The sequence below is a fragment of the Rhinopithecus roxellana genome, chromosome 4 (genome assembly GCF_007565055.1).
Source record: "Rhinopithecus roxellana isolate Shanxi Qingling chromosome 4, ASM756505v1, whole genome shotgun sequence".
Classification (NCBI taxonomy): domain Eukaryota; kingdom Metazoa; phylum Chordata; class Mammalia; order Primates; family Cercopithecidae; genus Rhinopithecus; species Rhinopithecus roxellana.
The window spans coordinates 106355036-106381459 of record NC_044552.1 but is presented as its reverse complement, the minus strand read 5'-3'; the positions used below and the strand labels follow the sequence as shown (position 1 = coordinate 106381459).

General features: G+C 49.1%; 1 protein-coding gene across 7 annotated transcripts in view; it reads left to right on the top strand.

The window, feature by feature from the left end:
- The first annotated feature begins 4933 nt into the window (after positions 1-4933).
- ZC3H12D (zinc finger CCCH-type containing 12D) overlaps positions 4934-26424 on the top strand; it is a 37330-nt gene continuing 15839 nt past the window's right edge. For 2 of the 7 annotated variants that reach the window (XM_030929414.1, XM_030929409.1), the window contains exons 1-3: positions 4934-5133; positions 10566-10599; positions 16766-17140. In XM_030929414.1, coding sequence (XP_030785274.1) covers positions 16836-17140 — 305 coding nt within the window. In that variant the 5' untranslated portion in view covers positions 4934-5133; positions 10566-10599; positions 16766-16835. Of the gene's footprint in view, positions 5134-6273; positions 6440-6692; positions 6921-10159; positions 10220-10565; positions 10600-16765; positions 17141-26424 lie in introns of those variants that run through there. The other 5 variants (XM_030929415.1, XM_010381032.2, XM_030929413.1 and 2 more) reach the window with 4 other exon arrangements.

The window sequence follows — 26424 nt, the reverse complement described above, 5'->3', positions numbered from 1 at the left end:
ATGGGCATTGTGGCTCATGCCTGTAATCCCAGCACTTTGGGGGGATCACTTGAGCCCAGGAGTTTGAGACCAGCCTGGGCAAGACGATGCTTCTGCAAAAATTGAAAACATTAGCTGGGTGTGGTGGTGCACCCTCCTAGTACAGTCCCAGCTACTTGGCTGGGAGGATGGCTTGAGCCCAGGAGTTCAAGGCTGCAGTGAACTGTGGTTATGACAGTGCACTCCAGCCTGAGCAACAAAGACCCTATCTCAAGACAAACGAACAAAATATATACATGAACATTAATACAAATAAAAAGAAAAAAAGTCTACAGAATAGGAAAACGGACAATGGAAGGGTGAAAAAGGAAAATTGCAATGCCAAGAAACATATAAAAAGATCCTTAAGTTCACTATGAACCAAGGAAATGAAAGCTAAAATAATCATGATATACCATTTCTCACACATTAGATTAGCAGAAAGCACTGAGATTGTCTCAATCCCAGATGTTGGCAGGATATGGAGGAATGGGGACCCCCTCCCACGCTGCTGGTGAACAAGTCATTGGAGAGCAGCTGAGCAGTTTCTAGTGGGGCCCAACCCATGCATGTCCATGTCACCACTGCAAATAGCTCTATATACTCTCTTTTAGCTCACTGGAAAAACAGGTTACGCAACCAATGATATTCAGGATGTTCACTGATGCTGTAGATAGAAGGGGACAGGCAAGCTACGGGGTCCCCTCCTGGACCCATGGATGGGCTTCCAGTCTCCAGGACAAATGTTATCTCTCTGGGCATCCGTGTCTTCCTCTGTGGTGACGGTCTGTACCCACACATCTGCCATTCACCATCTCAGCATCTCCGGACTGCTTCCTGAAAGCACAGACCTCAGTCTCACCACAAGGGCCAGAATGGGCAGAAATAGCCTTGGGACAGATCCAATGACAATTTTAAACAAGGTAGAAGAAAGTATGTGAGGCTCACTGCCCCACTCTCTTCTCAGTGCTCTAATAGTGTCCAGAGATGTGTGGACATTGGCCCCACTGCCACAGCAAGAGGGAAGCCATGGCCTTCTCTCTCTCTCTCTTTTTTTTTTGAGATGGAGTCTCGCTCCGTTGCCCAGGCTGGAGTGCAGTGGCACGATCTTGGCTCGCTACAACCTCTGCCTCTTAGGTTCAAGTGATTCTCTTGCCTCAGCTTCCCGAGTAGCTGGGACTACAGGCACACATCACCATGCCCTGCTAATTGTTTTATTTTTTTTTTTTTTTTTTTTTTTTTTTTTTTTTTTGAGGCGGAGTCTCGCTCTGTCGCCCGGACTGGAGTGCAGTGGCCAGATCTCAGCTCACTGCAAGCTCCGCCTCCCGAGTTTACGCCATTCTCCTGCCTCAGCCTCCCGAGTAGCTGGGACTACAGGCGCCCGCCACTTCGCCCGGCTAGTTTTTGTATTTTTAGTAGAGACGGGGTTTCACCGTGTTAGCCAGGATGGTCTCGATCTCCTGACCTCGTGATCCGCCCGTCTCGGCCTCCCAAAGTGCTGGGATTACAGGCTTGAGCCACCGCGCCCGGCCGTTTTATTTTTAATAGAGGCAGGGTTTCACTCTGTTGGCCAGGCTGGTCTTGAACTCCTGACCTCATGATCCACCTGCCTCAGCCTCCCAAAGTGCTGGGATTACAGGCGTGAGCCACCGCACCTGGCCGCCATTGCCTTCTCTTACGTCTCTCAGAGGCAGAGCCTAGTTTTGGTTCAGTGATGTTGTAGCTGAACTTGTTGTTACCCCTGGAAGGCCTTACTTTTTGCTCAAGTGTGCAATAAATATCCTCAACAATGATTTCATTCTTCCAGCTTCTCAGAGTCATGGCAGCAAAATCATTTTAGCTGTGGAGGATTCAAGATGAGGTTTCTCTAAATCAGCTACTGTAAAAAGACTGTAGCATGGCTCTTAAATTGAATAATCATTTTTCTGCCCTAAATGATGTCTCCAAAATTTAAGGCAGAACTTTGGGGGCCTCCACCAAATGCTTGTTGTCTGCTAGTTGAGCCGATTCCAGAATCTCTTTTGAGAAGGAGTAGGTGCTGCCCACTGTGGCCCCTGTCCTGTGCAGGCATGCCTGCTCACCTGGGGCTGAGTACACATCAGGATTCCTAAATTTCATTGCCCAGGTTCATCTTTTCTTAAATGCACAGCCAGGTTGCTCTTAGCAATATCCTCAGAGAGTTTCCTCTTTGATCGGTTGCTATCTCACACCTGCCAAAAATGTGGCTCAGTCATCTAGTGTTTGAAAGAGATCATCCGAGGAAGCCATTGCACTATGTGTCTCTGAGTTCTGTTGCTTTACTTGGTTAGATGATCAGAGAGCAAGGCTCTTGGACAGTGATAGCTCATTTCCCCATAGAAACGCCTTCCTTTGAGTTGAGGTATGAGGTTATACCCTCAGCTTTTACTGGGGCTTATGGTGAAGAATGGGCATTTGAAGACCAACATGGCATCTTCTACAGGACTTGAGCTGAAGACATTAACTGATTTCTTACTCAATGTAAGGATTTAGATCTCTCCTTTTTTTTTTTAGATGGAGTTTCACTCTTGTTGCCTAGGCTGGAGTGCAATGGTTCAATCTTGTCTCACTGCAGCTTCCACCTCCCGGGTTCAAATGATTCTCTTGCCTCAGCCTCCCAAGTAGCTGGGATTACAGGCACCCACCACCACGCCTGGCTAATTGTTGTATTTTTAGGAGAGACAGGGTTTCTCCATGTTGACCATATTGGCCAGGCTGGTCTCGAACTCCTGACCTCAGGTGATTCACCTGCCTTGGCCTCTCAAAGTGCTGGGATTAGAGGCGTGAGCCACCACACCCGTCTAGTCTCTCCTAAAATTTAACATCAGGAATGTATTTATTTCTCTTGGAAACTCTGCATCCTTTTTTATGGTTTTGGGAGCTTGGAGGCAACGTGTGGTTGTGTAAAGCATGTTTTTGAACCTGATGGCCCCGTCCATCTTCACTCAACCACTTAATGAGTGAATGTGTGCAGGTTGGCTACCATTTCTCATCCTCAATGACTTCATCTGGAAATGGGAATAATTATTCCAATGCCATTGAGCTGTTGTGGGGATTAGGATACTTTGATGTAAACTACCATGTATATCATTGGTGCTAAACAAATAGGAGTTGTCGGCCATGTGTGGTGGCTCATGCCTGTAATCCCAGCACTTTGGGAAGCCAAGGTGGGCAGATTATGAGGTCAGGAGTTTGAGACCAGCTTGGCCAACATGTTCAAACCCTGTCTCTACTAAAAATACAAAAAGTAGCCGGGTATGGTGGCATGCACCTGTAATCCCAGCTATGTGGGAGGCTGAGACGAGGGAATTGCTTGAACCCAGGAGGCGGAGGTTGCAGTGAGCTGAGATCACACCACTGCACTCCAGACTGGGCGGCAGAGCGAGACTCCATCTCAAACAAACAACAACAACAAAAGAAAAATGGGAGCTGTTACTTGAAAATCCATTGTACCAGAAAACTTCAAAGCTAGAATTAGTGTTCTAATGCAGTGACTACTCTAATCTAGCTTTCTAGTATGATATTCTTTTTTTCTTGTAAGGATTTCTGATTGAACTTTTAAAAAATTTTTATTTATTTGTTTTTGAGACAGGATCTCACTCTGTCACGCAGGCTGGAGTGCAGTAGTGCAATCACAGCTCACTACGGCCTCAACCTCCCGGGCTCAAGCAATCCATCTCAGCCTCCAGAGTGACTGGGACCATAGGTGTGTGCCACCATGCCTGGCTAATTTTTATACTTTTTGTAGAGCTGGGGTTTGGCCATATTGCCCAGGCTGGTCTTGAACTCCTGGGCTCAAGCACTCCTCCCACCTTGGCCTCCCAGAGTGCTGGGATTACAGGCATGAGACACTGCACCTGGCTTTATTTATTATTTTAATTATTCCATTCTCTATGTGTTTTAATCTACACTGCTTCCCATTTTCTTTGGGAGACAGGTGGTGAATAAATAAATAGAGCTACACATTCCAGTTACCTTGTGCCATTCTTACCTCCCTAGCACCAACACCTGGGTTCCAAACCCACCTTGGCCAACTGGTCGACTGTGTGTCCTTGAGCAAGTTGCTGCCTGAGACACGGAGGTTTTTTGGGAGGTGGGCTACCGTGTGGGTTGATTGTGTTTTTTCCTCTTCTTCTGACCCCTGATGAGCATCGGCAAATTTAGGAAATCATTTCAGAGTTCTGGGTCTGTTGCCTGTACCTGGTGAGGCTGGAGGCCAGGCAGCCTGCAGAATGCTGTGGTCAGGTGGTGTCAGACTTCTGGGTCAGACTTCCCCTGCCACAGTGGGAGAGAAGCTACCACCCACGCCCTGCAGGGCAGCAGTAGGGAGCCACAGGGCCATGTTATCTCTGACACAGGCTAGTGCCTTGGTCCCTAGTCAGAAGGACTTCGTGACTTGCTTGGAATTCCCCTTCATGAAGGCAGGGACGGAGTCCTCCCTGCACCATATCCCCATATGCACTCGTATCCCCGTAGCCATCTCTGCTCTCTCTCTTGCCCTGACACTCTTCCTCCTGCAAGCTATGTTTGTATCCAGCTGTGAGTACCGACTTTCCCCAGGAGCAGCTAGAATCTGATCATCTTCTCAGCTGGAGGCAGGAGAACTTCTGTTCCAAGTTCCCACTTGGAACAGGGGTTCTCCCCCTTGGACTCTGAATGCTGTTCTTCTCATGGTGCCTCCCCTGGCTTTGCTGTGCAGCCAACCCCAGCCGCCCTCACGGAGACTTGCTGCCCTCACGGAGGGTTCGTTTTGCATGTGGTTGCTGAACTTTGATTCTGTGACTCATGCTGAGGCGCAAACTTTAAGTCACCCCCCCCATTTAATTGCTTTCTTCCTTTCCTTTTTTTTTTCTTAAAAAAAAAAAAAAAAAAACTCAAAGCATAACTACTTTTGCAGCTGAACGTGACTGTGGCGTGCAGGAAGTGGAGCATTGGCATGAAGTGGCTCCTAGTGGCTGCGTGGCGCACGCCAGCTGCCCTCCTCTGACTCCACTGGTACCTGGGGGCCTGGCCTCACTGGTGGGAGAACATTGGTGTGAAGGCTGCTGGTGACTGGGCCAGCATCCATTGTGAAGACCGGAGGGACACACCCCACTGGTGAGTGCATGTCCCCTGGCTGTCAGTCAGTGTGGCCAACACCACGCAGACTTGAGTCCAGGGGTGGAGGAGAGAGGCTGGAACCCTGGGGCAGGGGCGGGAGGAGGGCTGTTAGAGAGCAGTCCTGGGGGATTGTGACCCTGAACAAGCTGATTTCTCACACTCTAAATTATTTTAAGTGCCAAATAAAAAAATAAGATAACCCTCTTTAATTTCATTTAGGTGAAATCCTTGGTCATTTTAGTAAAATTGTGCTTAATTTCCAGATGAGTTTTTTGGGGGAAAGATTAAACAGAGGAAGCTCTTCAGTTTCAGTAAAACCTCCTTCAGATCCGCTGTGGCCTTTGAAGATATTTACATGTTAGGAAATCAGAAAGAGTAGAACTCTCAGGCACATTTGAGCCCTGTCACCATGCTCATGAGAGCATCTTCTAGACTAGTTATCATCTATGGGAAGCCTAGTTTCCAGGCTGAATGCAGTCAGGAACTTTTGGTAGTGTCTCTTACAGAGAATGCCTCTGTGGGCTTCATGAAGGCTAATGAGGAAACTGAACTAAATCTTAGTCTGACTGCAGTGAAGACAAATTCCCTGCTTCCATAAGAAACCTCAGTTGTGGCCCCCAAGATTATGAGCTTTTCTCTAAGGCCAGGCGATGCCAATCATGGGGTGCCCATCCCTGACACATGAACAGGCTGGGGTGTGGACTACGGTAGAATTGCTCCGGGATGTGGATCAGGGCTTAAATACTTGTGTGTCCACCTTAGAGAAACCATCACAGTGCAGAAGAGCAGGGGACAAGTTTGAGAAAGCAAAAGGCCAGGCCAGCACTCTTACGTTCACAGCAGCATCACTCACAGAGGCCCAGAGGCAGAGACAACCCAAGTATCCATCGAAGGGTGAATAGATAAACATGATGTGGTGTATACATACAAAGGGATGTTATTCAGCCTTAGAAACAAGAGAAATTGGCTGGGAGTGGTGGCTCACACCTGTAATTCCAGCACTTTGTGGGGCCAGGGAGGGAGCATCCCTTGAGGCCAGGGGTTTGAGACCAGCCTGGGCAACTTAGTTAGACCCCGTCTCTAAAAAAAAAAAAAAAAAAAAAACAACCCGCCAGGCATGGGGGTGTGTGCTTGTAGTTCCAGCTACTCAGGAGGCTGAGGTGGGAGGATTGCTTGAGCCCGGGAGTTTGTGTTGAAGATACAATGCTGAGCAAAATAAGCCGGTGACAAAAGGACAAATACTGTACCGTTCCACTCCTAAGAGCTGCCTAGAATCATATTTATTGAGACAGAACGTACAAAGGTGGGTGCCAGGGGCTGGGGATGGGAAATGGGAAGTTACTGTTTAATGAGCAGAGAGTTTCAGTTTTGCAGGCTGAAAAGAGATCTGGAGCTGGACGGTGGTGATGGTTGCACAGCAGTCTGAATGTGCTCCATGCTACTGATCTGTGCTCTTAAGATAGTTACAATGGTACATTTTATGTTACATATAATTTGCCACAATTTAAAGAAAAATTTTAAAAAGTACAAATTCCCTTAAAAAAAAAAAAAAAAAAAAAGAAGGCCAGGCGAGAAACACTAGTCCCATGAACCACAGTCTTTGCCTCTCTGTGACTTCCTCAAAATCTAACTGACAGCTCCACTGAGGGCCTCTAGCTCTGAGCTGAACCAGAAACTTTTTGCTTGGCCTCTGTGGAGAAGCTCAGGGCAGGAAACTTTCTCTTCACCCTGGTGGCTGAGTTCTGGAGGCCATAATGTCGTGGATTTCTGTGGAGCTGGCAGAGGTGACCCGGGAACAGACTTGGGGGGCAGGGGCGAGGTGTTGAGTGTGCTGGTCTTGGGACTGGGGTGGCTGTGGTCTGTTCCATGGTGCCTCATGGTGGCCGGTGGCCTTTGGGTGGCACCTGAGCAGCCCTGGGCAGTGCCTTCTGGCCTCGGCGAATCGCCACCTTTGGGAGTCTGCTCTCCCCTATTTACAGTAGGGGCCTGGGTATGTCACCAAAGCCGCTCTTTGCCTCAGTTTCCTCCCCTGCACTGGGAGTAATAAGGTGGTTCCCAGGACACTGAGGTTCCCACAGATGTGATAATATACAAGGAAGCCCCCATGGGAGCTGCCACTTCTCCCCCACCCTCCTTCTCTCCTCTTTGTTTTTCTTTTCCTCAGGGCCCTTCTAGTCAGAGGCTGCAGACTAGAGCCTGGGACCCCTCCCTTGGATTGACTGATTCTAGAATGGACAGATCTGATCTGTTCCAGCCGCGGGGCCCCTGCTCTTCCAGGCTGCCTGAACCCACCCCAGGGGCCCGCTCTGACCACAGGAAGCTGCTCCTGTGACCTCCCAGGGCCTTGCGGGGCCACTTGGAGGATTTTCTAAGTGTTGTCGCTAATCATTTGGACAGCGTGTGACTTCCAGTCAGGATGGAGGAAGGAAACTGAAATGAAGTCGTTCAGACTTTCAGGTCTTCAAAATAGGAAGGAAGAAATGAGTCGCGGCTGGCAGAGCTGCAGCTTAAGACCATCATGTCCTGGGGGAAGGCTGTGGCCCCGAGACCTGGGGGGCTCCTAGGAGCAGCACCTCACCCTCACCCCTACTTCTTCCGTATTTAGAAGTTTTAAAAAGGAACCAAGTTGATTCTAAAGTCTCAAGGGAGAAAAAGCTTCTGAAGTAGATGCGGTCTTTCAGTTAGTTTGTGTGAAAACAGCTCTCCTGGCCACGCTTGCCCCTCAGTCTCCTCAGAAAACGGGCTGTGGGCTGTGGCCTGAGGGCCCCTAGGGGAGCTGCCCCCCACTTTGGCCCGGGCGGCTCTCCCTGCGCCCCCCAGGCGAAAGCCCCCAGTGTTTTCGTTTTGGAAACGTTCATGTTTCTGTCACATGGAGTGCAAGGACTTTCCTCAGAGCCGTTCCTTGGTAACAGAAGAGAAGTCACCTGACCCAGCTAACGAGATGCTGCCTGTGTCCTGACCACAACTCAAAACGACAAATTATTTTCGTCACTGCCGATCATCTCCGCCATTTTACTAGCCATGCAGCCTTTACTTTCCTAGCCTCAGTTTCCTCACCAGCGGGACGGGAACACTTGTATCTACCCCATCTTCCCACCAGGGGTAACAGGAAGGCCTTGGATACAAAGGTTGAGCCACGGCCGGGAGCGTGGTTCACATCTGTAATCCCAGCACTTTGGGAGGCTGAGGCGGGTGGATCATTTGAGGTCAGGAGTTCGAGACCAGCTTGACCTACATGGTGAAACCCCATGTCTACTAAAATACAAAAATTAGTTGGGCATGATGGCATGTGCCTGTAGTTCCAGCTACTCGGGAGGCTGAGACAGGAAAATCACTTGATAATCAGGAGGCAGAGGTTGCAGTGAGCCGTGAGCCGAGGTCTCACCATTGCACTCCAGCCTAGGCAACAGAGCAAGAGTCTCTCTCAAAAAAAAAAAAAAAAAAAAAAGCTGAGCCACAGGAAATGAACTTTTCTGTTCCTGTCGCCTGTTCCTTTCTTCTGTTCCTTTCTCTCTCTTAGTTCTCACCCTCTTTTCTTTCTTCCACATATCCTCCCTCTTCCCTTCTTTCTTTTTCTTCCAAATTAAAACAAATGTCACAGTGCTTGCGTGGGGAGGGATGGAGGTGGCCGGGGCTGTCAGGGGTGGGACGGCTTCTGAGAGGTGTGGCAGCGGGGTTTGCCTGTGAGGTAGATGTTCTGAGTGAGGGAAGAGCCTGACTGGAGGCCTTCTGGGCTCAGTGAGTGGCCCTGGTGTGAGGCTGGCCTGCCAGGCTGGGTGAGTGTCCTCTTCCTTTATGGAGTCTGGGCCGCAGGTGGACCTCAGCTGAGGGGACAACCGTCCTGAGAGAGAAGGACTGGTCACCAGTCAGGGAGGAGGTGAGGCTGGGCTGGAGACAGGTGACCAAGAGCCTGGAGGGTGCATTGGGCCCGGCGGTGATGATGGTGTGGAGTGTGACATGGCCCTTCTTCCTGCTTGGAAGAGCCAGCCTCTCTCCAGCAGTTCCTTGGCCTTCCCTGCCCCTAAAAAGAAGATAAGACCTTCCTCACCTGTATTATTATTATTATTTTTTGAGACAGAATTAATTTCACTCTTGTTGCCCAGGTTGGAGTACAGTGGCACAATCTTGGCTCACCGCAATCTCCACCTCCTGGGTACAAGCAATTCTCCTGCCTCAGCCTCCCGAGTAGCTGGAATTACAGGCACGTGCCACCATGCCCGGCTAATTTTGTATTTTTAGTAGAGACAGGGTTTCTCCATGTTGGTCAGGCTGGTCTCGAACTCCCAACCTCATCCTCACCTGTATTTTGATAGCACATTTTTCTTTTCCTTTCTTATTTTGTTTTATTTTTTTGAGACAGGGTCTCACTCTGCTGCCCAGGCTGGAGTGCAGTGGCACAATCATGGCTCACTGAAACCTTAAACTCCAGGCTCAATCCTCCCACTTCAGCCTCCTGAGTAGCTGAGACTACAGGTGTGAGCCAACACGCCCAGCTAATTTTTTTTTTATTTTTTGTGGAGTCGGGTTTTGCCATGTTGCCCAGGCTGGTCTTGAACTCCTGGGTTAAGTGATTCGCTCACCTTGGCCTCCCAAAGGGCTGGGATTAGAGTGATGAGCCACTGTGCCCAGGCTCCAACTTTTATTTTAGGTTCAAGGATACGTGTGCAGGTTTGTTACATGGGTAAATTACATGTGGTGGGAGTTGGGTGTATAGATTATTTTGTTACTCAGGTAATGAGTTTAGTACCTGATAGGTGGTTTTTCAATCCTTGCCCTGCTCCAACCCTCTGACCTTAAGTAGGTTCTGGTATCTTTTTCTTTTTTTTTTTTTTGAGACAGAGATTCAAGCTTATTGCCCAGGCTGGAGCACAATGGTATGATCTCAGCTCACCACAAGCCCCACCTTCCTGGTTCAAGCAATTCTCCTGCCTCAGCCTCCCGAGCAGCTGGGGTTACAGTCATGCGCCACCACACCCGGCTCATTTTGTATTTTTAGTAGAGACAGGGTTTCTCCATGTTGGTCAGGCTGGTCTGCTTCGGATTCCCAAAGTTCTGGGATTACAGGAATAAGCCACTGGGCCCGGTCAGTTCTGGTATCTATTGTTCTCTTCTTTGTGTCCACGTGTACTCCGTGTTTCACTCCCACTTATAAGTGAGAACATGTGCTATTTGGTTTTCTGTTTCTGCATTAATTCATCTAGGATAATGGCCTCCAGCTCCATCCATATTGCTGCAAAGGACATGATTTTGTTTTTTATGTCTGCATGGTGTTCCATGATGTATATGTACCACATTTGAAAGCACATTTGTCTAATTGAATGTACGTGCTTATCTTCATGATTTACAGCTCATTGTTAACGTTTTTTGTCTGTTTTATTGAACTGATTGTGAATGAGCTGACATTGGATTGTCTTATTTTGTTTTCATAGAGCTGGGGTGCAGCACAGTGCTGGTGTTGAGTTGGTGAGTAGCAAATGTTTGTTACACAAAGGAGTGAATGAGGTAGGGTGGTGGTGGTGTGAGTGTGAAGGGGAGGGTGGTTATGGAAAATGTCCAGGAAGTAGAATTATTGGCCAATGGGATGTAGAGGTGAGGAAAAGAGAGGAGTGAAAGGGCACTTGGAGATTTCTTCTTTGGGCCTCTGGGAGATGCCATTCAATAAGATTGGGAGCCCAAGGAAAAAAATATTTGAGGAGACAAGATGACTTTAGCTTTGGACATTTAGTTTTAAAAATCTATTAGGGCATTGTGGCACACACCTGTGGTCCTGGATACTTAACAGGCTAAGGTGGGAGGATCACTTGAGCCCAGGAGTTCAAGTCCAGCTTGGGCAACATAGTAAGACCCTATCTCTAAAAATTAAAAAAAATTCATTAAACTCCTCAGATATACTAGGCATCATGCTGGTGCTGGTGATTCTGAGGCAATAGGTCAGGATACCTGAGTAATTCAGTGTCTTGAGAAACAGAAGAATGACAATTCACTGTGTTATAAGACAGGTGTGAGCAAAGTGCTGTGGTAGATGAGATGGTCAAGCTGCTCATTCTGTCTGTAGGCGCAGGGATGACAGCTCTGAATAACATCTGAGCTTGATGTCTTCCAAGACAAAAAGAGCCTTCCAGGTAGAGAGGAAAACATATGCAGAAACACAGTGCTGAGAACATCCTGTTTTTTTGTTTGTTTTCTAAGTTTAGTTTTATTTTTTAAGAGATAGGATCTTGCTCTGTCACCCAGGCTGGGGTGCAGTGGCGTGATCACAGCTCACTGCAGCCTTGACCTCCTGGGGTCAAGTAATCCTCCTATCTCAGCCTCCTGAGTGACTGGGATTTCAGGCACACACCAACATGCCCAGATAATTTTTAACATTTTTTTTTTTTTAGAGATGGGGTCTCACTATGTTGTCCAGGCTATTTTTGAACTCCTGGCCTCAGGCAATCTTCCCACCTCGGCTTCCCAAAGTGCTGGGATTACAGGCACGAGCCACTATGCTTGGTGTGAGAACATTCTGGAATGCCTCGGGAGCAGGGCAGCGTTCAGCATGGCTCTAGAGAAGGGGTCAGGTGTGCCAGGGGTGGGCAGTGAGGTGGACGATATCAGGGCTGCTTTGTGACAAGCTCATCAGCCTGCCTAGGAATTTGGTGTATTTCTTGTAGCCAATGAGGAGATTTCGGAGCAGGTGGCGAACATGATCAGACTCGTTTTAGAAATACAACGCTGGCTACAGGTCAGATGGAGGCTGTTACAGTTGTCGGGTGTGGGGTGAAGACGGCAGGACTGAGGTGTGGGTGAGGCAGAGGACAGTAGGAGATAGATTTGAGAGGGCCAGACTGAGGGAGTAAAGACACTGGATGTTCTGTACTGGGGCCCTGGGTGAAGGAGGGCATGTCTATAGGTCACCTACATGGAGTCAGCTATGTGGAAATACCTGCTGGAACAGCTCTAGATTTAAGAATAAACTTTGAGGCCGGGCGCGGTGGCTCAAGCCTGTAATCCCAGCACTTTGGGAGGCCGAGGCGGGTGGATCACGAGGTCAGGAGATCGAGACCCTCCTGGCTAACACGGTGAAACCCCGTCTCTACTAAAAATACAAAAAACTAGCCGGGCGCGGTGGCCGGCGCCTGTAGTCCCAGCTACTCGGAGGCTGAGGCGGGAGAATGGCGGGAACCCGGGAGGCGGAGCTTGCAGTGAGCCGAGATCGCGCCACTGCACTCCAGCCTGGGCGACACAGCGAGACTCCGTCTCAAAAAAAAAAAAAAAAAAAAAGAATAAACTTTGAAATTTCAGAACCCCTTTATACTCTTAAAAATTATTAAGAGTCTTTGTTTATGTGGGTTCTATCTATCGCTGAATACGTACTTTATTAGAAATGAAAACAAAGAACTTAAAAAAATTCATTTATTTCTACATAAATAATAAACCAATTACACTGACATAAATGACATATCTTCATGAAAAGTAACTTTATTTTCCAAAACAAAAAAAAGTTAGTAAGAAGCCTGGCACTGATTCACATTTCTGCAAATCTCTTTAATGTCTGGGTTAACAGAAGACAGCTGGATTCTCATACTTGCTTCTGCATTCAAGCTGTTGCAGTGTCACACAACATGTAGTCTCTAGAATATTCTGTTGTACACATAGGAGAGGATAAGAGTAAAGCACAGAAATTACATCTTAGCATTATTATAAAAATAGTGTTTTTTTGTTTGTTTGTTTTTTTGAGATGGAGTCTCACTCTGTTGTCCAGGCTGGCGTGCAGTGGCACGATCTCGGCTTACCACAACCTCCGCCTCCCAGGTTCAAGCGATTCTCCTGCCTCAGCCTCCCGAGTAGCTGAGACTACAGGTGTACAACACCATGCCCAGCTAATTTTGCATTTTTAGTAGAGAGGGGGTTTCACTATATTGGCCAGGCTGGTCTCGAACTCCTGACCTCGTGATCTGCCCGCCTTGGCCTCCCAAAGTGTTGGGATTACAGGCATGAGCCCTGTGCCCAGCCTAAAAATAGTTTTTTTTTTTTTTTTTTTTTTTTTTTTGAGACGGAGTCTCGCTCTGCCGCCGGGGCTGGAGTGCAGTGGCCGGATCTCAGCTCACTGCAAGCTCCGCCTCCTGGGTTTACGCCATTCTCCTGCCTCAGCCTCCCGAGTAGCTGGGACTACAGGCGCCTGCCACGTCGCCCGGCTAGTTTTTTATATTTTTTTTTAGTAGAGACGGGGTTTCACCGTGTTAGCCAGGATGGTCTCGATCTCCTGACCTCGTGATCCGCCCGTCTCGGCCTCCCAAAGTGCTGGGATTACAGGCTTGAGCCACCACGCCCGGCCCTAAAAATAGTTTTTACTTTGAAGATGCCCTGAAAAAATCTTGGAGTCCCCCAAGCTTCCCTAGACCACACCTTAGGAACCACTGAAGTAGTCACTTAGCAAATGTCTGTTGTGTGACAGCACTCTGAGTTCCCATAACATTTAAATAGCATGCACAGCATTTGTCTCACAGACTTATAACTGTGCCCGGCACTCAGTGGGAGGTGTGAGCAAATCATGCAGCTGTGGGGCCCATCAGAATATAGGGGCTGGTGGAGAGTCTGGGTGGCACCCCAACACTGAAGGAGAGGGGACATAGCTGGACCGATTTAGGGAAAGAATGAGGCCAAGTTATACAGCCTAAGGGAACAGATAGTTTCAAGAAAGGGCAGTCCACAATTTTTTAATTTAAAATAACAGGTCAAGGAGTGGTTCCCAGTTTCAAAAACGGCAGAGAGGTGGCATAAGGCAAAGACTGTGAAGATGTTGCTGGAGTTGGCAGTTAGAAGGGGCTGGTGCCCCTGGGGTCAGTTTCATTATTTCACGTGGTACCTGCCATCAGTGGGCTGAGGTGGAGTGGGAGGTGAGCAGGTGGCCGCTGCGGCAGAGGCCTCTCTGTCCAGGGGACTGGCTGTGAAATGCCTTTCACTTGCCAGACCCTGCCATTGTTAGATCTGCTCTGGCTCATGACCTCCTGGGACAGGCCTGCAGAGAATGCCAGGCCAAAGTGGGAACCTAGCTGAGAGATGTGATTGACGCAAAGAAGTCAAATAGGAGAAGAGGGACTGAAGGTCAGGAGCCTGTGATACTGAGATGAGGATGGTGTAGAAAGGTGGATGTGCCAGAATGTTCACTGAGCCTGATTTGTAACAGCGAAAAATGGAAAACAGACTTTCATCCTATGACACATGGTTTAAACACTGAAGAACATATTCACTCATTCATTCATTCATTCATTCATTCACCAATCAACACGTATACATTGAATTCAACCATGTGAGTCACTGTCCTAAGTGCTGGGGATACAGTGAGCAGCAGAACAGGTAAACTGGCATGGAAAGATTTCTAAACTGCATTTCTATTCTATTCTATTCTATTCCCTTCCATTCCATTCCATTCCATTCCATTCCATTCCATTCCATTCCATTCCATTCCATTCTGTTTTTATTTTTTAGACAGGGTCTCGCTCTGTCACCTGGGCTGAAATGCAGTGGTATGATCTTGGCTCACTGCAGCCTCAAACTCCTGGGCTCAAGAGATTTTACCGTCTCAGCCTCCTGAGTAGCTGGGACTACAGGCCAACGCCACCATGCTCAGCTAATTTTTTCATTTTTTTGTAGAGTCAGGGTTTTGTCATGTTGCTGTGACTGGTCTCAAATTCCTAGGCTAAAGCGATCCACCTGCCTCGGCCCCCCCAGAGTATTGGGATTACAGACATGAACCACCGCGCCCAGTCAAAAATGCATTTTTTTTTGTTTGTTTGGAGAGATGGAGTCTCACTCTGTCACCCAGGTTGGAGTGCAGTAGCACAATCTCGGCTCACTGCAGCCTTCGCCTCCCAGGTTCCAGCGATTCTCCTGCCTCAGCCTCCCAAGTAGCGGAGATTACAGGCATGTGCCACATGCCTGGCCAATTTTTGTATTTTTAGTAGAGATGGGGTTTCGCCATGTTGGCCAGGCTGGTCTCGAACTCCCGACCTTGGGACCCACCTGCCTTGGCCTTCCAAAGTCCTGGAATTACAGGCGTGAGCCACTGTGCCCAGCCCCCAAAATGCGTTTTTAATAATAAAAGTAAGTTGCTGAGCAATAAGTGTAATATGACACCATTTGTGTGAAACTAAAACAAAACAACTCTAAAACAATATTTGTGTTTATCTATTAGACATGCAAGTGAACTTATAGAGAAAGCACTAGAGGGATGCAGAAAAACAGTAGGGGAAGCGAGTGGGTTGGGGTTGCGCAGGAGAGACATCATGTATTTTATTCATCGTTGCTTGGAGTTTTCGCTTGTAGTAAATATGTTTTCATGATTATTTCTGTATTAAAAAATTTATTTTTTTGAATATATCGGTCTTTGTGGGTAGAAAAGAGGAGGGACCCAGGCTGTCTAGAGTGTTCCTATTGGTTTAGTCGTCTTCCTTTAGAAACCATCTATCAGGCTGCAACCCCCTTCCCAGGTCACCCCTCACCCCCTGGTGTAGGCCAGGACGTAGTGCCTGGCTGGGACGGATGAAATTTGGGGTAGGCCCCTTTTTTTTTTTTTTTTGAGATGGAGTTTCACTCTTGTTGCCCAGGCTGGAGTGCAATGGTGTGATATTGGCTCACTGCAACCTCTGCCTCCCAGGTTCAAGCGATTCTCCTGCCTCAGCCTCCAGAGTAGCTGGGATTACAGGCATGCGCCACCATGCCCGGCTAATTTTTGTATTTTTAGTACAGACGGGGTTTCACCATGTTGGCCAGGCTGGTCTCTATCTTCTGACCTCTTGATCTGCCTGCCTCAGCCTCCCAAAGTGCTGGAATGACAGGCTTGAGCCACTGTGCCCGGCCGGGGCAGGCCCTTCTATTACAGAGATTCAGTGTGGTCTGAGTTAATCATTAGGGAAAGCTGTGCAGGGCACCAAGCAGAATTTGGGTGGGAGCACTGCCTTTCTGGGAGTAGAATTCACCAGGGGTCACTTGGCCTTGGGTAAGCCAGGGGCCTCTGTTAGTCCGCTTGGCCCCAGAGCAAAGCACCATAGACTGGGGGCTTAAGGGAAATTCATCGTCTCATAGTTCTGGGGCCTGGAAGTTCAAGGTCAAGGTGCCTGCAGGGTTACTTTCTCCCTTCTCCATGAGTCTTCATATGGTGGTCCCTCTGTGTGTGCTGTGTTCAAATTTCTGCTTCTTATAAGGACACCAGTCATATTGGATGAGGGATCTCCTTTTAGAGGTCCTAGCTCTAAATACAGTCACACTCTGAGGCACCGGAGTGAGGAATTCACCACGGGAATTTTGGGAGGTCACTATTCAGCTCCCTACAGAGCCTGAGAAACAAGAAATCTGTGTTTGGCCTGTCCTGAGTGCTGGGTGCACGCTCAGCCCCTGCAGCCCTGGTGTGTGGTCAGGGTTCCCTGCCAGTCAGTGTGGGGTGAAGGCCTCAGAGAGCGCACTGTGAAAGCAGCGTGATTGCTTCTGCAGCTCCGCAGCCACACTGAGCAACTGAAAGTCCCCAAGGGGACTGGGCTTCACCTGATTTCCTGACAGCTAGGCCGGGAGGGAGCCAGCGCAGGCATACCTTGCCCTTGCCCCAGTCTGCCCAGGAAACACCTGATGGATGCGTTTTTTTTCTCTTTAGCTCACGCCTGCAGGGCTCTGAGAGGAGGACACCTGGGGCAGGACCTGTGCCCGTGGCTGCTGGGCACAGCATGGAGCACCCCAGCAAGATGGAGTTCTTCCAGAAGCTGGGCTACGACCGGGAAGACGTGCTCCGGGTGCTGGGCAAGCTGGGCGAGGGCGCCCTGGTCAACGACGTGCTGCAGGAGCTTATCCGCACAGGCAGCCGCCCGGGGGCCCTGGAGCACTTGGCTGCACCCAGGCTAGTGCCTCGGGGCTCCTGTGGGGCCCTGGACTCTGCCCAGCGTGGCCCGGGGACAGCCCTGGAAGAGGACTTCGGAGCCCTGGCCAGTTCTCTGCGACCCATAGTGATTGATGGCAGCAATGTGGCAATGAGGTAGCTTCCCTTCATCCTGTAGCTGGGGCTGGGGAGGCCCCTGTTCGCAGGAGCCCTGAGAACTGTCCCTGTTCTCTGTGGTTTGGTCCAAAGAGCTCTGGGGCCAATGGATCAGGCTTTGAATCCCTGTGCCATCTCTTAGTAGCTGTGTGGCATTAAGCAAGTCACTTAACCCCTCTGAGTCTCGTTTTCTCCATCTGTACAGTTGGGATAAAATCTCTGTAGAGGGTTTTTGTGCACAAAATGCCTAGGATAGTGCCTGACACAGAGCAAGTGTTCAACAAGTGTAGCTGTTATTATCATAACCCAGAGGAAGAGCCTTCTTTTGGGGAAGGTGTGGTAATGAGGGAGGCAACCTGGGTCAAGTGTTGGCAGATGTGGCTTCTTGTTGGGAGTTTGTTCCTAACTGGCTGCGAGACTCTGGGAAAGCTGCCGGACTCATTTCCTCGTCTGTGAAAAAGGCCCACAAATATCTCTTCTATCTCAAGATTATGAGCAACAGAGGGGCTGGTGTGCTTTGAAGTGTGCTGGAAGCCCTCTGCTGGGGTTGCTGGGGAGGCGGTGTTGCGGTTCCCCAGTTAAGTTTGAGAGATTTGTTTGTGGCCCCCTCAGCTGCAGATGCGGCTGTGTGAACATTTGTGTGTTGGCATCTTTGTGGGTTTCAGAAATGCCAGCCTCATGCCCGAATTGTTATCTGCCTGTCTTGGCTAAGCTCCTCTGTGATGGAATCTCTGCAGCCTCCCCCAATACCCTGCTGGGTGAAGTGGGGCATTGCTCAAACAAGTGGATTATTCTACCACTTGGCTTTGTTACAGCCGTGCAAAGGGCAGAGCCATGGGAAATGGTTTACTCACAGCTGTAAATATATGTGCTTCCCTTTTCAAAAGCTGAGTTACTCCCACCATAGGTGGGAATCCATAAAAGCAATTCTCCACAGTGCCGAATGTGTCAACAGAGCCTCCAAGAGTTTCTCCTGGGGATTTGGGCTCACTTTGGGTTTGGTGTTGCAGGACCTAGGTTTGCAATGGTTCAACCCAGATAGTCCAGCCTCAGGGGCTGTCCCTGCCCTTTTTGAGGTGTGTACTGAGGGGTTTTTTTTTTCAACTTTTGACCAGCTAAGTCTCCTTGGCATTGATGACATCAGCAGGCGATGGAACCCTCTCTTTCTCCTGGGACTTAGGGGCTGGCCCAGGGGTTCTCTGTCACATTCTCATCCATGTCATGTATAGGCACCAGATAGGTAAACCTATGAAATCCTGCTCAATTTAAGATATCTGGGAAGCTAAAAGGATTTTTAAGAATCCAGTAGGCTCTGAGGGTCCTAGAAAGTCTAGAAGGGGTTGTGAGAGGGGCCTGGCCTCTATATGATCTGAGCAAGGAACCTCTCCCTCTGGGCTTCCATAGAAAGAAGGCGTTGAATGCTTAAATCAAAGACCTTCCCAGTCCTAAGGCTGTATGAGTTCTGTGATTCCAAATCAAAAGAGCAGAGTGGCTGTAGGGTAAAAAGACTCTTTCGGGGCAACAAGAAACATGTCTGGTCTCCAGAGAATCTCTTTGGGGACCAGGCATGTTTTAGAAATTGTTATAACAGGACAGTGGTGGAGGGTTTTGTTTTTATGGGAGTCTCTGTTGCTGCTTGGAGTCAAACTTAAGCCACATCCTCTGTTTGCACATGACCGTAATGTGTCCTGGGTACACCCATTGAACCCCCACCTCTGCCCCTCACCTCCCATGATTGCAATCAGATTAATTTTCTCATGCTCAGTCTGTGTGGGTTGCACATCGAAACCCTTACTCAGACTTACTACGAAGAATGTGTCAGAGCATAAATGTTTTCACACACTGGCTACCTCCAAAACCTTTAAGTTCCAGAGCACATGTACGTATGCTCTGTGTGTGTCATATATGGACACACACACACAAAATGTGTCTACACACACACACATATCCCCTCCCTCTGCCCCTGGATCCCAGTAGTTAGGGAAAAGAGACAAATGGCACAACCGCCACCTGATCACAGGACTTAATTTGTTCCTTTTAAAGGCAAGTTCTGGGGAGAGTGGGGTGTGAGGTTCCACCCTATCCTCTGCCCCTTCTGCAGTGACATCTGTTGTGTCCTCCAATGGGATTTTCAGCAGGGCACACGTCCCCTGGGTCTGCCATATCCTTAGTCATGAAAGGTTCAAGCGGGTGCTGACCCTTCACAGGCAGTGGGTGATTGAAACCCAAAGTGGTGTCTCATTGTTATCTGTTGACCTCAAAATTCAATTAACCTCAGAAACATGGTTTCTGAAAATTCCCTTTCACTGAGGTTTTGTAGTATTGCAGACATTGCCATTTTCCGTTTTTGAAGGCAATACTGCTTCATGTACTGTCTGGCCTTGAAATGGTGGAGAGGGGCTTAAAGACCGAATGGGACACCTGTTCTTCCCTCCTTGAGCGGATGAGAAATGTGGCTCCTATTGGTGGGAATGTTCTTCAGTGTGCCGGTTCCTGGCTGTGGCTCTGTCCCCTGGAAACGTCCTTCTGGAAATTCTAGAGGAGAGTCTTTTTATTTTTTCCAGTTTCTAGAGACTGCATTCATCAGCTCATGGCCCCTTCTATCTTCAAAGCCAGCAATGGCCTGAAAAGATGATATACACAATGTGGCATGTCTATGTACATATATGTGTTTCTCTGGGGGAAAGATTTATAGCTTTCAATAGATACTTGACAAAATATGACAGCCCACTGACATAGAATGAGAAATTACAGGTAATACTATGCTTTATGGCCAGGGATTTACTTTTCCTCTGCCTTTCGGGAGGCACTAGGCCATGTGTCCCCTGTTAGCACAGAGAATATTAGAGCAGACCATCAGTCCTTGTTCTGATCCTCTCAGTTACACAGGAAGGGACTTGACAGGCTTGACAATGGTCAACACTGGCTTGAATCAGACCTTGACCCCCACCTATGCTTCCTAACCATGACACAATAGGTAGAAGTTTCTGTGGGCTTCTTTCCCCAGTGCTTCAGAATGTTTAGCCCAAGGCCATTGGTCGTGCTTGGCTGAACACAGAAGGCCTGGCTGCTGCTCTCTGGAGGCTGACAGAGTGGGCCACTGGCCCAGTGCTTTTTACAGAAATGGGCTCTTCTAAGCAGGACTACTGGCATCATTCATCATTTTGTTTAAGAGGTGGGTCAACGTAATGAGAACTACAAGTGATGATGTGGTGAGAGTGGAAGACGGGGCCCTGGTAAACAGACCTATGGCTGCCCCCAGTTTTGCTGGACCTCTTGCTGCACCCCATAAAGGAAACCAGGGAGGTCAGAGGCATGGGACCGCTAGGCCAGGGCTGCCCAACACAACTCCCCGCAGTGAGGGCAAGGCCCACCCCTGCCCTGTCCCCCCAGAGCCACTTGCCACGTGTGGTCATCGAGCACTTAGAATGTGGCCAATGCAACCAAGGAACTGGCTTCTACATTTTAGTTTTTAAATTAATTTTAATTTAAATGTGAATAGCCAGGTGTGGCAAGTGGCTACAGATTGGACTGTACAGCTCTCCCTTTTCAGCCATCCAGCTGTGTGACCTCAGGTAAGTCACCTGGCTTGAGCCCTATTTACACAATTAGGAGGTTGGACTAAACCTTAAAAGGCCTTTTCATCTCTAACATGTGAGGATTCAAGGTGGCTATTTTACATATGCTTGAAATAAATAAATACATTTATTTTATTTTATTTTATTTTTTTCTTCAGACAGAGTCTTGCTCTTTTGCCAGGCTGGAGTGCAGTGGTCCAATCTCGGCTTTCTGCAACCTCTACTTCCTGGGTTCAATCGATTCTTCTGTGTCAGTCTCCTGAGTAGCTGGGATTACAGGTGCCTGCCACCACACTCGGCTAATTTTTGTAGTTTTTTGTTTGTTTGTTTTGAGACAGAGTCTCGCTCTGTCGTCTCGCTCTGTTGCCCAGGCTGGTGTGAAGTGGCAAGATCTTGGCTCACTGCAACCTCTACCTACTGGGTTCAAGCAATTCTCCTGCCTCAGCCTCCCGAGTAGCTGGCACTACAGGCATGTGCCACCATGCTTGGCTAATTTTTTGTATTTTTAGTAGAGACTGGGTTTCACCATGTTGACCAGGCTGGTCTCGAACACCTGACCTCGTGATCTGCCTGCCTTGGCCTCCCAAAGTGCTGGGATTACAGGTGTGAGCCACTGCACCTGGTCAAATTTTTGTATTTTTTTTAGTAGAGATGGGGTTTCACTGTGGGCTTCTTTCCCCAGTGCTTCAGAATGTTTAGCCCAAGGCCATTGGTCGTGCTTGGCTGAACACAGAAGGCCTGGCTGCTGCTCTCTGGAGGCTGACAGAGTTGGTCTCGAACTCCTGACCTCAAGTGACCCACTCACCTCAGCCTCCAAAGTGCTGGGATTATAGGTGTGAGCCACCGTGCCTGGTCAATACATTTTTTCTCATAAAGGAATTTCTCTTCTTTAGAGGTTCAGAGAGTGTAAGTAACTCGCCTGAGGTCACAGAGCAAGAAGAGCCAGCTCTGGATTCAGTGCTCTCTCCAAAGCCTCGTGTTCCCCTGAGACATTACCATTCCTTCTGCTCTCCCCCTGGCCTAGGAAAGGGCCACAGGGTAGGAGACCCTGATCCATAGGCTCTTGTCCTGCAGCCAGAGCCTGGCAGAGCACAGGTGGGCTCTGCTGCAGTTAACAAGCCCTGGACTTGTCAGCTGCAGACAGGAGGTATGAGGCCTCACTCCCTCCACAGGGGCCCTCTACAGGGCAGGTGCCCAGGATGCCCTCAGAGTGCCACATGTGCCTCAAATAGTAGCTCTCATGGACTAGCAGCCCAAAGACTGATTTCTGAGTGCAGTCTCCATACCTTCAAGGTAGGGCCGTGTGTGTGTTTCTGTGAGAAAGAGAGGGACATCAGCTTGGATTATTCAGCTGAATATCTGAGTCCATAGATACCTCGCCTTAAGAATAATGTCCAGCAACTTTTTAAAAAGAAGGTATCTTTCATTGAAAGCATGTTCAAAATGGCATCATGGCGTGTGGGAAGAGCATGAATTCTCGCGAGCCAACGGTTGCAGCATTTTCTTGCCTAGGGCAGGCAGACTCACAAGTGCCCAGCCTGTTTTACATTCTGTAGGCAAATCTAGAAAAGGCGGGATTTGAAGTACAAGCTTGGGGGAAACCACCTGATAATTTCACATCCTCTTAGTGCCCCAAAGTAAGGTTTCATGTAAATGTGTCCTCATTTTGAAGTGCACAGGGCTTTTTGCTTTGGCTGTTGTTTACATTTTTATACTCTCAGGACACTCTGCAGGCTCTGGTTTGTGCTGGAGTAAGGGATCTCCAAGGAAGAGACAGATCAGGCTTGAAATCGTACCTCTCAGTTTTCATCATGACCCTCTCAGTGGGTTCCCAGCAGGCAAGAAAGATAATGGTGGGGTTTATGACAGGGCTGGGGGTCAGACCTGAATCTGTTCTGTCCGACGTTAGCCTTGGGCTCCTTCCTGTCTGCACCCATTTCTTGTAAGATGAAAGCTCCCAGAGCAGCCCCTGCTCACCCTCTCTTTCCCCTGTCTTGAGCTGGGGAGAGATCTCCTGGTGAGGTCAGGGTGTTTACAATGGAACCCCCAATAAGAAACAGAGTTGGCAAGAGCAGCTTCCCTTCACATCTCACACCCCTGAGGAATCATTCCTCCTCTCTTTCCTCCCGCCCACAGCCACAACCTTCCTCCACATGTGACTGCTTTGGGAGCCGCTAGCCTTTGCAGGAATTTCTTGGCAATAGTCAAAGATGCAGTGGTGTACAATTGGATTGTCTAGTTACTGAAACTGGCTGGCACTCTGATTGCAGTTACCCCACGCACAGTTGTCAGGCAGGCAAAATTTGCCTTAGGTGCCAACCCACTTCCTATTTGTACCTTCGGTTATTCAAAACTCCCAGCTCTGGCAGGGTGCAGTGGCTCATGCCTGTAGTCACAGCACTTTGGGAGGCCCAAGCGGGCGGATCAACTGAGGTCAGGAGTTTGAGACCAGCCTGAATAACATGGCGAAACCCTATCTCTACTAAAAATACAAAATTAGCTGGGTGTGGTGGTGCATCCCAGCTACTCGGGAGGCTGAGGCAGGAGAATCGCTTAAACCTGGGAGGTAGAGGTTGCGGTGAGCTGAGATTGCGCCATTGCACTACAGTCTGGGCAACAAGAACAAAACTCTGTCTCAAGAACAAACAAAAAACAAAAACAAAACTCCCAGCTCCTGTCTCCTTTTCCCAGGGCCTGGCTCTTGGCTTGCTGCCTGATGAGCTGGTTCACAGTACTGGTTAACAAAGGCATGGGGTGCCTTTTTTTTTAAGCACGAGCATTTAAACTGTGGGTTACTATTGTTCCAAAGGAGCTGCCATCTGGAGCCTGGGGTATAGATGGAGTTGGGGGGAATCAGTGGTCTTCGGGAGACTAGGGAGGAAGAGTTTGCAGCCTAAGGGGTCAGGTTTTGAGGGCTGCCCCTAGATCAGAGAGTTGGACACATTGTTTTGCTTCAGTTTCCTCAAGGGTAAAATGGGGACAGGGTAACTTCCTCAAGGGCTTGTTGTAATGATTAAATGAGGCAAAAAGTGCAAAGTGCCCCGGCAGACAGAACCCTCTACAGATCTTAAAAATGAGTTCCAAGGCCAGGTGCAGTGGCTCATGCCTGTAATCTCAGCACTTCGGGAGGCCAACGTTGCAGGATCACCTGGGGCCAGGAGTTCAAGACCAGCCTGGGCAACATAGCCAGACCTTATCTCTACAATAAATTTCTAAAATTAGCCAGGTATGGCAGTGCGCACCTGTAGTCCCAGCGACTTGGGAGGCTGAGGTGGGAGGATTGCTTGAGCCTGAGAGGTCGAGGCTACAGTAAGCCGTGATTGTACCACTGCACTCCAGCCTGGGTAACAGAGCGAGACTCCATTTCTAAAAAAAAAAAAAAAAAAAAAAAAAAAAGAGCTCCAAGAAGCAGGGGTGATGTCTCTTCTTTTTTTTTTTTGAGACGGAGTCTTGCTCTGTCGCCCAGGCTAGAGTGCAGTGGCCGGATCTCAGCTCACTGCAAGCTCCGCCTCCCGGGTTTACGCCATTCTCCTGCCTCAGCCTCCAAAGTAGCTGGGACTACAGGTGTCCGCCACCTCGCCCAGCTAGTTTTTTGTATTTTTTTTTTTTTAGTAGAGACGGGGTTTCACCGTGTTAGCCAGGATGGTCTCGATCTCCTGACCTCGTGATCCACCCGTCTCGGCCTCCCAAAGTGCTGGGATTACAGGCTTGAGCCACCGCGCCCGGCCGATGTCTCTTCTTAGCACGAGTGCAGAGCCTTGTAGTAGCTATTCAGGAATTGCGCTGAGTCTGTGAAGGAACACGCGGATGAGTGGATGCCTTCCGTGTGTGCATTCCTGTCTGTGTGCTGGGGAGTGGGCTCCCAGGGAGACTGACAGCTCTGCCAGGGTCCAGGTTCCCTTCCTCTCTCTCACCACTGAACACTGCCTCCTACACCCACGAAAGGTGTCAGAGATGACTTGTGAATGGTTAAACGCAAATATGTAAGGAGACCCTGAAAAGAGACCAGCAAGTAAGAAACAGTTTTTTTTTTTTTTGACATGGAGTCTCGCTCTGTCACCCAGGCTAGAGTGTAGTGGCTTGATCTCGGCTCACTGAAACCTCTGCCTCCTGGGTTCAAGCGATTTTCCTGCCGCAACTTCCTGAGTAACTGGGATTACAGGCACGCGCCACCACGCCTGGCTAATTTTTGTATTTTTAGTAGAGACGGGGTTTCACCATGTTGGTCAGGCTGGTCTTGAACTCCTGACCTTGTGATCCTCCCGCCTCAGCCTCCCAAAGTGCTGGGATTACAGGTGTGAGCCATTGCGCCTGGCCAAGAAACAACTTTTAAAATAATTGTGGTGGTGCTATTTTCCCTTGAGAATTAACTGAGGGTGGACTTGACTACACTGAAGAGATGCATATGTCTCAGGGGTGACGTGGGGGAGGGTGTCATCAATTGTTCACTTTACTGGTTCAGGGACACAGAAAATGGACCTCATTTTCTATGACAGGCACCATCTCTTCCCCTCTTTTTTAGGTGGGGAGGGGGTACATCTTACATTTGCCAGTGTATATCAGGTGGGGCCTCCGTTTCTTCTGTCTCCTAGGCGACTCAGGCTCTGTGGTCCCCCTCCTGTCTCAGATGGCCTCTGGGGCCTTTGAGACCTGGTATTGGCTGGAAAAGGGGTCTGGGACCCTCACTGGTTCTGCTGGGCTGGGCTGGCCTCTAAACAGGGAACATGGAAGTGGCCTTCTGGGAGCCATACTGGCTTAAAGTGCTGTCTGCTCACTGGCACCAGCTTGTCCATCCCCAGATAGTCCACTAGGCCTGGGGGCACGTGAGGGATGGGGTGTTGCTTCAGACTCACCTCTCCAGCCATGTTCCTCCAAGGCAGCCCTACAGAAACCAGGTTTCTCTGAGGGGCTTGCAACCTGCCTGGGCTGTGCTGAAAAACAAAGGTTCAGCCTTTGGTTCAGCCTCTTGTTCACACAGTCTCGATGTTTCTCCATCTCCCCCTCCTGTATGGCTGGGCTGGGTAGAGCTGGAGTGGGGGTGTGGGGTGAGGACCTCCTCCTCCTTCCATCTTCCCTCTTTTTCAAATTCTGCTGGGCTGGAAGGTACCAGCGATCTGCTTCCTCTTCTTTTTTTTTTTCTTTTTCAGATGGAGTCTCGTTGTCGCCCAGGCTGGAGTGCAGTGGTGCGATCTCAGCTCACTGCGACCTCTGCCTCCCAGGTTCAAGCGATTCTCCTGCCTCAGCCTCCCGAATAGCTGGGACTACATGTGCATGCCATCACACCCAGCTAATTTTTTTGTATTTTTAGTAGAGACAGGTTTCACCGTGTTAGCCAGGATGGTCTCAATCTCCTGACCTCGTGATCCTGCCTCCTTGGCCTCCTAAAGTGCTGGGATTACAGGCGTGAGCAACTGCGCTCGGCCTTCCTCTTCCTTTTGACCACAGACATCCCTGTTGATATTTTCTCCTAACTGTACAAGCCTCAGAGTTCAGCCTCAATAGTGAAAGGGATATTTATCTTTTTTTTTTGAGACAGAATCTTGCACTGTCACCCATGCTGGAGTGTAGTGATCCGATTTCGGCTCACTGCAACCTCTGCCTCCCAGGCTCATGATATTCTCCAGCCTCAGCCTCTCCGGTAGCTAGGATTACAAGCGTGTGCTGCCACATCCAGCTAATTTTTGTATGTTTAGTAAAGACGAGGTT